General features: G+C 37.7%; 1 protein-coding gene across 3 annotated transcripts in view; it reads left to right on the plus strand.

The window, feature by feature from the left end:
* FAM184A (family with sequence similarity 184 member A) overlaps positions 1-6,975 on the plus strand; it is a 77,136-nt gene extending 70,161 nt beyond the window's left edge. For 2 of the 3 annotated variants that reach the window (XM_053458931.1, XM_053458930.1), the window contains 4 exons: positions 1,027-1,144; positions 1,416-1,520; positions 4,234-4,436; positions 6,272-6,975. In XM_053458931.1, coding sequence (XP_053314906.1) covers positions 1,027-1,144; positions 1,416-1,520; positions 4,234-4,436; positions 6,272-6,353 — 508 coding nt within the window. In that variant the 3' untranslated portion in view covers positions 6,354-6,975. The remainder of the gene's footprint in view (positions 1-1,026; positions 1,145-1,415; positions 1,521-4,233; positions 4,437-6,271) is intronic. The other variant, XM_053458932.1, reaches the window with a different exon arrangement.
* The last annotated feature ends 4,039 nt before the right edge of the window (positions 6,976-11,014 follow it).

Raw genomic sequence — 11,014 nt, forward strand, 5'->3', positions numbered from 1 at the left:
TATTTATTCCTCTTTAGTACAGCTGAAGTAATATATTTTGTTTAGTTAACTTATAGAGTTGTTTTGTTCATCACATTATCTTTTTTAGATATTTATTAATAAAAGTTAGGTTTTAGGATATCCTTGATACTTAGTGAGTCACCCAATTTGTTGCCCCACTTTAGGATGATTTTAGACTTTTGCTCTTGAAGGCTTATTGTTTGGTGCACTTCTTCTGCAACAGCTACCTCCTTCTTCTGTGATCCAACTATTTTTCACACTGACTGGCTTCTTGAACCTGTAACATCAGTGGCAGAAAAGTGCTCCTAATTGAAATCAATGGGAGGACTTTCCACACACATAGACCCCTGCACGCAGCGTTTATCCGAGCCAACACCGGAGGTGAATATGTCACGTGTAGGGAGATTTAGGAGAACACATCTCCCGCAGGGCATTTAGCTGGTTGTAGGGGTGGAAAAGGGCAAATGCATTTCGGGTTATTCTGTTGAATCCCTTCATGTTTTGCAAAACTGACCCCATGTAAAAATTTAAAGTGACCAATCGCTTCTCATAAGCATTATTGGAGAGAAATAGTCATGCAGATCCTGAGAACAGATAGCTGCTGACATTGTTAAAAGGTTGGGTTTCTCATTCATGTATATTGCTTATTTCATGTATAAAAACCATGACATATGTTTATTTAGTGTACTGGGCTGTAAAAATGTGACGTTTGGGAAAAGTGACAGAACCACTTTAAAGTTGTAGTATGTGTAATTTTGCTGAACTGTATCCCTGCAGCAATGATTCTTCTACAGCTGCTGACAGTGCCTGTCAAAAGAAAATATGCAGTAGTTCTATTTCCCATCCACATTCGTCACGGTCTGTGCATCAGATCGCCAGAACTAAAATGGGAATATTGCAGTTGTAACTCTACTACTCCGAATATGATAAAGTGGAAAATCAATCAAGAAATAGCAAAACAATATTGTTCAGCGTGACAGCACTACAGCTATTATAGCATGAAATGCTTTTTTTTCACTTTCAAAGGTTAACTGAAATGGAAGAAAAATATCAAAACAGGGAATCCAGGCCAGAGGACCTTCAACTCATATCTGAGCTAAAGGATATGGTTGCCGAAAGGGACCAACTTATCAAGAAACTTATTGTAAGAATTTTCTGTTTCTTTTCCTACACTCAAACAAATTGAATGTGTTTACTGGTGAGACCCAGTGTCATTAACAATTCAGTGATCTTTAAACGCCCTAAAGTTCATAAATTATAACTGGCCTAATCTATTATTAAACAAAGAGGCATTCAGAAACGAACAATTTGTGTTTAAATTATTAACTACATGAAATACTTGAAAGCAATTATATGGACATTTAAAGTTTGATAAAAGAAACGAACCAAGAGTTATATATTTTTTTTTTCTCCAGGAAGACAAAAAGTTTTACCAGCTTGAGCTAGTGAACCGCGAGACCAACTTCAACAAAGTGTTTAATGCAAGCCCTAACGTTGGTGTTATTAATCCTCTTGTCAAGGTACGTAAATTGCGTGGCTGTTCAAAATCAAACCATGGGTTTATTCACCTCTTCTTTTAAATGTATTTTAGTGCTATGAATTCATACACACTTAATTGTGCAGTTCAACATGTATTATCTGTGTAGTCACAATAAGACATTTTGTTATATGTTAAACCTTTCTTTAAAAAATCAAGCATAGAGTATAAGCAGTTCAGATTTTCGTTGAGTTTCGTTATTAATTTCTTTAAAGGGACAGTACAGAGAAAAAAAATGAATGGGAGTGCTTTCTGCATATACAAGCTGGGGTCTCATTAAACCCTTGGAGCTCTCATGTGAGCCAGGGCTGGAGCTGGCTGGCAAAGGGTATAGCACACATTCTCTTTAACGGGTAAGAGATATGTTCAGCTGAACATGTCGCCTGCAACCCTATGAGCTGGGGTGTGAAGGGGTCGAAATTATGATTTAAATGGAGGACAGCTACATAAGGGTTAGCATTTATCAAGAAACAAAAAAGCTTTTCAACTGCAAATTCTATAATCTGACTTAATTACAGTAACCAAAAATCTCAAAAAGCTGCCTGTGTACCTTGCAGTATATATGCACTTCTAGGGCACACCCAAAGTGTATTGCATGTAAGAAAGTTGGTCCTTTTTGGTTGGTAAGCCCAGTAATTGAAATGACAAATCAAGCCATGCAAGATGCTAAATATAACATAAAACTTCAGTCAACATGATAAGCTTAGTAAAATGCTAACAAACATAACGAGCAGATTGTGTTCTATTCTTGGAATTGTTAAGAGCTGGATCATCAGCTAATATTGCAAGCTTATGTATGACGTGTCTTAAAAAGTGGCACTAAAACTTTAGACTCAGATCTCAGATGAAATGGTTATTTTCCCAGCCTCACACCAAGCAATCTTCCTCGTCGACAACGATTTAATGTTACTTCACACAACTGCAATGGATGGGTTAGGAAAAATGCTGGCACCAGATATATTTAATTGTTTAATTAAGTGTTTAACTTATGGTTTACTTTAAAGCTCAACAGATCTGTTTGCTTTTTAAAGGGACACTCCAGCTATCAAATGCACTTTAATGTATATGATAGGTGCGTGGTCCCTTTAAACTTTAAATGTAGTCAGTTTGGAAATCCATGGGAGGATTCTGCTGTCACTGCTGTCACTCAGAGAAGGAGAGATGACATCCAGCAGGGTCTGTCTCTGACTATCCCCCCCCCCCCGGGCTGATCACAGCGTGAAGAAAGTGAGAAATAACATTTCTCTGACTTCCAACAAAAATGAAAAACAAAATAAATAAAATAAATAAATACAGTGAGCTCAGTGATGTCATTGTGACATCACTGGTATACATAATATGTATATCCATAGTGCACTAACAGTGGACAAAAAGAAAAGTAATTAAAAGATATTATTAAGAGATCCCATAGCCCTAAAAGTAAATGTTAAAATTATAACCCCCCCCCCCTTTTCACTATCCTGCAACTTTTTAAGCCAAAAGTATTAAAAATACTACCCTATAGGGTTATAGCTAGATGAGGCCTTCTAGAACATAAAAATATGTTTGTGGGGTATGTCTGTAATCAGGGGATGCTGCCAAACAAATTGCTAGAAGAAAGGTAAATAGGAGAAATTCTAAGCCCTATTTTTCCTTTAAAAAAATATGTATAATTTGTGTGGGTTCATCAAACACGTCAAAGAGAATCCTGATTAAACCAAAATGGCAAAACACGTACAGTATGTATGTAGTTAAAAACCTTGGTACGGAAAGGATTAAGCTGTCAGTCAGTGAAAAGAATACTTTCATTGATTTCATTAGAATTACCACTGATTGACAGCTTAAGTAGCAGTCAGTGGGAACACATTTTGTATCATGGAGGAAGAAAGAAGAATTTGCACCATGGCTACAAATTCCGTGTCAGCTAAGTGTTTTATTTTTTTTCCGCTTCTATAGTAAGGATGTCAGGGATGTTCGACTGTCTCTTCAATCCTATTTATATTCTCAGTAAAGTTCGGGCCAAATATATTTAGCGGATTTATAAATTCTAGCTTTTTCAAATATTGAGACCATTTTGTGCTATGAAATTTTCATAAGGCTAATAGAATGGGTAACAGGGGGCATCCTTCTTGTGATAAACTGGAAGCCTTCTTGTTCTGCTTTGGCAAACTGATTCATGGTAATGGTGGAACATGTTCATGAGGATTTGGGAAGTTACCCATAAATCTCTTTATTATTTTGACTGCTATAACTGACTTACCACAGAGAGGAGAAATTTCCCTCTGAGGCAACTATAAAATTGTTAAGATCACTGTGAATGAACATCGTATGTGTGTCAAAGGCAGCAGAGGTTGCTGGATGGTATGATTCGTATCGGTAAGGCCAAAAGAAGTGTGTCTAGAATTGGAAGACATAGGATATACTGTATTAGGCAAAAGGAAACAAGCAATGAGTTGGGAGCAGAAGCAAAGTAGGTCATGGATTAGAAAATACTTTTTATCTGTTCTTTCCTTTTTAATAACTGTGCTATTTGTTTCACTTTGGTGAAGGTATTAATAATTTTAAAATTGTGTACAAATCTGGTGCAGAACCTGTTTCCCCAGGTCATTAAATGCCAGCCTAATTTAGTTGACTGCCATCCTTTATTGTGTTAAGAGTATTGCCAGGCAGCAGTTGTTTTGGAGGAGTCTACCACACCTTTGTTGTTTTTAATGCAGCAAAAGAAGAAGAATGATAAGTCCACAAACAGGTTTGTGAGTTCCCCTAACCTAAATGCCCTGGACGAGTCTGGTGGAATGGGAAACGGACATCCTAACCGCCTGGAGCCCATTCCTAACTCACCCATCCACGATATTGAGTTCAACAGCAGCAAGCCTCTACCATCACCTATACCACCCAAAGAGGCCAAGACCTTTTTGAGGTGAGCACTGCCTCACCAGTGTAACTGCTCGTGAAAGTGCAGTGAAACGACTCATATAGTCTACGGATATTTTTTATGTAATGTCTGCTACCTCTTTACAGAGCTCCTTTTTGGATAATTGTTTTTTAAACTCACATTAAAGGGAAAATATACTCAACATTTGGCTTAATTGCCCTTGCATTTGTATAGTATTTCTTGCCACTACTCACTTTCTTGCGTGCAAGTTGAACCTCCTGATATATTATACAAACCCTCCAGCCCAGGAGAGTTAACCGCTGCTTGTATATTGATACTAACATTAATACTATGTAAGCTTTAATGGTGACTCATGCACTTAATGGCAACTGAGAAATGACTGCTGCCAGCAACCTTAAGTTGGCTACATTGAAACAACATACATTTAAACGTGGCATGAGATACTGCACATTTGTAGAAGCAATTACGACGAATAGATACTGTGGTATAATTCCCCTTTAATTCAAAATTTGTTATTCAACCTTTGTACTTTTATCCTCGTTAAAATGCTATTGTTAATGCATGTACTTGTACGTTTAAAAGCATGCCTCTGTACTGTGTGTATATAATATATATATATATATATATATACACAAATATATATATAAATATATATATAAATATAAAAAATGTTTTAGTGATTTTCTTTGCACATCATATACTTATGTATATGTTGCTGTTTTTGTTGATGGCATAGAAAAGAGAAAAAAGGCACTTGACATGTTGTTGGTTTAAAGTATTTAGTTTCCTGTTAAACTATGCAAATAAGTTCTAGTTAAATATATATATATATCTTTGTCACATGTGGGCGTTGTGCACCTTAATGAGAAAATGTAAAATGTGCCAAAGCTGCTTAGACAAATGTTCTTGTCTTAGTGTTCCCAAATTAGCACTCTTTGTACTTTATTCACTGAACACATTTGATCTTTCAGTAGCTTTCTAAATCTATATCCTACTCTTAAAGTAGCCCTGTTGCTAGAACAACAGTATCAAATGATATATTTTTAAACTATATTGCAAAGAAAAACTATCCACAGATTCTACCAAGAACATGTCTTCGCTGTTATGACGGTATTGCAAATGTTTGTATGTATGACTTGCTCGCAGAATAAACACTGTGCACGTGAACAGCATGGAATGAGACCTTCCCATTGATTGTTCCTGTGTGCGTGGTTTTCTATACATTGACACCCCTTGTTCCCCCTGTCTATTCCGTATAATTTCAAGGTATACCTTTGCAACATACCCAATGAAAGCACATCCTTTATGAAAAAAGGTTTACCTGTGTGATATATATATATATATATATAAAAAACTATCAACGCATGAGCTATGGGAGTGCAATGTATGCCCCTGGGTTAGATATCTATTGTGTTTGTGTAAACCACATGAAGAAGTATACAACACACATTACCCTTTAATGTGCCCCAGCTTGTGCCATACTTCTCACAAAGGACTGTGTAATTGAAAAGGAGGCTAAAAGAGGGCCTACTAAAAGAGACCCCCCCCCAATAAATACATTAAAAGATTCAGCTTATTTTTCCATAAATGTACTATTCTATCTATCACATGAAATTGGTATTTTTTGTATTGTAGCATGTGCTGCTGATGTATTACAATGGAGTGGATGTGAAGGTGTCACACAGGGACAATAAATAAGGAAATCAACCAAGATACATTTGCATTTGTGCTAGGCCAGCAATGCTTTATGGCCACTTATCAGATCTGTTTCTTTCCAGCTCCCGTGTCTTCTGTTCCTTACGGTTATGCTTTTACAGTGTCTTTATTTTCTCTCCTCTCTCTCTCTCTCTGGGAAATAGCCCTCCTCAGACTGATGCTTCACCCGTGGCATCTCCTGATCCACAGCGCCAGGAATGGTTGGCTAGATACTTTACTTTCTAAGAGACTCTATTTGACAATGTTACTATTTCTCTTGTGGCACAGCTTCGATGTGGACTGTTTGTAAGAGCATGACCTTGACAATTCCTTCTGTGACCAAGCTTTGCCGTAAACACTGTTTGTCAAACACTGTGACCGAGAGTACTTGTCTCCAATTGCAAATGCACTGTACTATTTTTATTTCCTTTCTTCTTTAAGTAAGTGATGATCTCTCTTCTTTTATTTGTCATAAAACTTGGTCTACCATTTTTGGACTTACTGTGCTACCTCCTTGTCCGATGATTCCTCCTTTCCATAGTAACATGTGGGCCATATAACTACTTCAGTGCCGGAATGAACCGCATCACATTGTCTGTGCTGAAGTGATATAAACGCCTTCTTAATAGAACCACTCACAAAGCAGTGTAATGAAATGAAATCATGTTTCAAGTTCAATCACATTTCATTGCTTGACACCAGAAATAACAATGTGCCTGGAGTCAGATTCTCAGCTTCTGATTGGTATGTATATACTATGTATGGCAATTGTACTCCTAATGTAACAACATCTTACCCTGTATCCCAGTGTGTTATTTCCTATGGAAGTCACTTTTATGATATAAAAATAATATTTTTCTTATAAGAATACATCTTGTGTGTTGTTATTTAAACAAATCATGAGTAATTGGTGTTAATGAATGCTTCATTATAGATACATTTGGGTTTATGTATTAAAATAATAGTTAAACTTTTAAAAGTCTTATCACCATAGCAACCAACGGACTGGTCCATTCCACAGGATCATGTCATTGATATGTAATTAAAGACCACTTTTCCAACATTTCATTAGAAACATTTTTTATGTATAATCCTGTTGGTTTCTATTTAATGACTTCTTGTAAAACATTTTTAACCAGGGCCAAGATAAAGGCCTACTTGGCTTTGTTCTTTTCTAATAGTCCAAATATATTTTTTCTGAGAGAAGACGTGACCAATTTGTAGTTGTTTACATCAATATCTTGCAATGGCATGAGGCAAATTACCGAACAATATTCTCAGAACCTTTTACAATAATCTTTAGGTGTCAGCATTTCAGCACCTACATTTTTGAGTTATCTTAAAGTATGGATATGGACGCAGTGGGCATTTTTCAATGACCTGATCTCTGCAGCAAATAAAGATTACATACTAAAATCACACAATCCATTTCCCAAAGCACAAATCCCCCAAAAAACAATCACTAACTGCTCAAGTACACGTAGATTTAGAGAAAGTATTGTATAATCACAGCTTGCACTGATTCTACATCCTAACCACTGCTCGTATAATAAGACAGAACCAAAACACTTAATTGATGATAGAGCACTTTGTTGCCATAAGCAGCCAAAAACAGCATGTTAAGTCGTACAGCAGAGCTCTGGAGCTGCAGCTTCTCCTAAAGGTAAGTACATTTTGTTTTACCCCCACCCCTACAGGCTAAAGTATTTTACAATGGATTTTAAAATGCATTCTTTGTTAGTGTGGATGTATGTTATATTAATCTGGCCCCATCAACTACCTAAGCTTGAATGGGATTTTATTTTAACAAACGCAGCACCGAGAATAAATGCAGAAGGTGAGCTTTCAAGAAGAAAACACATGTGAAACTGTAATTGCTGACAAAACCACTGTTCCCAGAAGCATAAGAATCCAGCAATGTCATAAAGCTGCCCAAGTGTTGTTCCAAACTGGCTAGGTGTCCATTTGAGCAAACTATAGTGTGTAGTACTGTGATCTCACAGGGTTCCATGAAGAGTGATTTTTTTTTTTAGTTCAGCTCAAAGCACCAGAAGACAACAGTTGTTCGCAGTAAAGAATTAAAAGTTGATGACAGAAGTATCAAGTCTTCATATATTTGAGGAAGGATCAATAAATGTTTGTTGACATCCTACATCTTTCAATACTCTACAGTAGCAAACACCTAAGCTCTCCTATTTTATTTACCTTGAAACACAGTTAATGTTTAAATAGTTTTATATCTAGTGCAGCTGGAAAATAGCCCTTAATAAATTAGTTTGAACATTTCTTGTTAATAATAGGGCAAAACAGGGTAAACGGGTATTAGTGTAAAATACCGGATTAAAGAGAAAAAACAAATAAAACATTACCAAACTATAACTCAAAACACAATCAGGCTACAGATTATCATGTTCTCTGTCTCCTCCATGTGTAAGAAAGAGTATTGTACAACAGTAGTATAGCCAAACTTTGCAGACATTCCTACTTTCAAATAGAAATTTTGGCTTATGTGATTTTCTATATAAGCAATCATATCTTCAGAGCAACCGAGGATTGGCTGTAGAGTGACTTATGTCTCGCCCAGGCAGCCAGGGACAGTGTTCTACTCTATCATGTGGATTAAGAGTGAGTTTGAAAAAAGGTAACAAAAAAGGTATCTATACAACCGGACATTACATTACATTTATTTATAAAGCGCCGTCAGATGCCAAAGCGCTGGTGCAAAGGAGAAGAGGGCGCTGCTCTAGCGAGCTTACAATCTTCGGTGGTTGAGGGGGAAGTGAGACAATAGGATGGCATGAGCAACAAACCTGACCAAATATGCTGTTGTTATATGAGATGTCTATAAGTACTTGGTGTTCTTGAGTTTTGCCTCAAGAGTTGCTTGTTAATATTATGCCATATATTTCCTGGGTTTACTCTTATGGAGGCAAACTAGCAATGTTACACAGTAGTATCTAAGGGAAAGACAAGCTAGCCTTTACCGGACTAGGCATACCAACATTTTAGGTGTTCAAACCGGGACCCTTGTGTTGGAAGGTGAGGCACAAGTGGCAAGGCCAGTACTGGAAGTGAGAAGGGCCAGACATGTGGCCACCCACATCATTCTAACAGACGCATTGTACTGCTCAGATTTAGAATGTTGCAAGGTGGCTACGCAACAGCTCCTCCAAAAGTACACACCACCATTGCTCCCTCGGCCAGTCTAGGGAGAAGAGAGGATCATTATCTACTTAGGATAGTGTCCAAAAAGTCAACAAAACCAGGACTGCTAGGAGGTATGGACTAGGTTATGTGTTTAACTTACAGCAGGCATGGTGCTCGTGAGGCTTTAGACCACCCTCAGATATTTTAGGCCCAGTACCACTTTAGGACCAGAGTCTCCATCCCACAACAACCCATCATGTTATTAACTCAAGGTGTCCGTATTAAAAAAACCCCACCTCCTCTTGCACCATGCTAAAGAAATACAGCTCCTTGGCCTCCATGTTATATGTACCTACCCTGAATGCAATGCATCTGTATTCATAATTGTGAAGGGAAGGGAGTACACCATTGTGTATCTGTGGGGGCCCACCTCTATGGATGGTGGGTTGTAGTGAATGGCACTATTACATTTTTAATGATGGTATGAGTATGATGTTCATGTAAAGCACTACAAAGTTATATGTAACTTTGCATACAAAGATATTATCAGTAATGAATTAGTGATCATTTGTTCAATACCTATTGTCTCTTTCTAAATCCAAGAAGGATCTTATTGAGAACCTCTGCTGTGTTACTCACCTGCTGGCTGTCTCCTGATGTTAGTCAGCTGCACAGAGTATCCATACTTGTGTGGATGTGCTCTCAATGCATTAGCAACGAACAAAGTAAGGCATTTTTATACCATATGTTGGGATTCAATGGCTCCCTCTTGAGGCTGAGTGTCTCTCTGGATTTTTAACATAAGCTTAAGGGTAAACAAACCTTTAACCATAAACATATGATCACAGCCTTTAATTATGAAAAAGTGCTTCTTATTGAAAGTTTTGTTTATACTGTATAATGTATTTATCCCTTTGTTACCTCATGTACTCACAATGAAAGGGCGAGTGGACCAGGGTGCCTTCCTCAACTTCCGTCACTATACAGCATCTGCATACCTCTTGGAACATCAAAAGCCACACAGGAACACCTTTAAATTCAGAATCAGTTCTTAACTAAAGTTATTTAATGTACAAGAGGAAAATGTTGCTAATTTTATTGTAATTCAATCATTTTATGATCTAAATAACATAGGGTTAGATCTCATACAATCAATTTCTCTGTTTATGTGACAAGGACACCATGCCCTAAGAGTGTTGCTGGGGGGGGTACTCTGGATGAACTCCCCAATCTCAATATCATAGCCCAAATGGAGACTGAGGGGCTAAAGCACACTTTAACCCCAGGGTCTTCATTCAGGGCTATGGTCTGGCGGGGGGTATAGATCTCTCTCTAACCGGCCCCAAATTAATGCAGAGTGTTGACTTATGATGCCGGCTTATGGCGTCATATCCCTGCCCTCAGGACAGGGCAGGGGGGTCCCACAATTGCCCAAGTTGCCACAAAGGAGAGGGTAAGGGAGGAAGGAGGGAAAGTGTAAAAGTGTTTGTGAGCTTGCATGCGTGTATGTTTGTGTCTGAGCATGTTTGTTTGTAAGCTTTGATGTGTGTATATGAGCATGGATCTGTATATGTGTGTGAGCATGGATGTGTAAATGTTTGTGTGGGAGCATGGATGTGTATGAGTAAGCGTGTCTTACTATGTGTGTCTGCAAATGTGAGAGTGTGTGTAAAAACTTGTGCCAGTGCGTATGTAAGTTACTGGGAGAGAGGCAAGGAAAAAATACAATTGTGAATCAGCAAAGAGATAGGAAGAAAGAA

This window comes from Spea bombifrons, chromosome 3, assembly GCF_027358695.1.
Source record: "Spea bombifrons isolate aSpeBom1 chromosome 3, aSpeBom1.2.pri, whole genome shotgun sequence".
NCBI lineage: Eukaryota > Metazoa > Chordata > Amphibia > Anura > Pelobatidae > Spea > Spea bombifrons.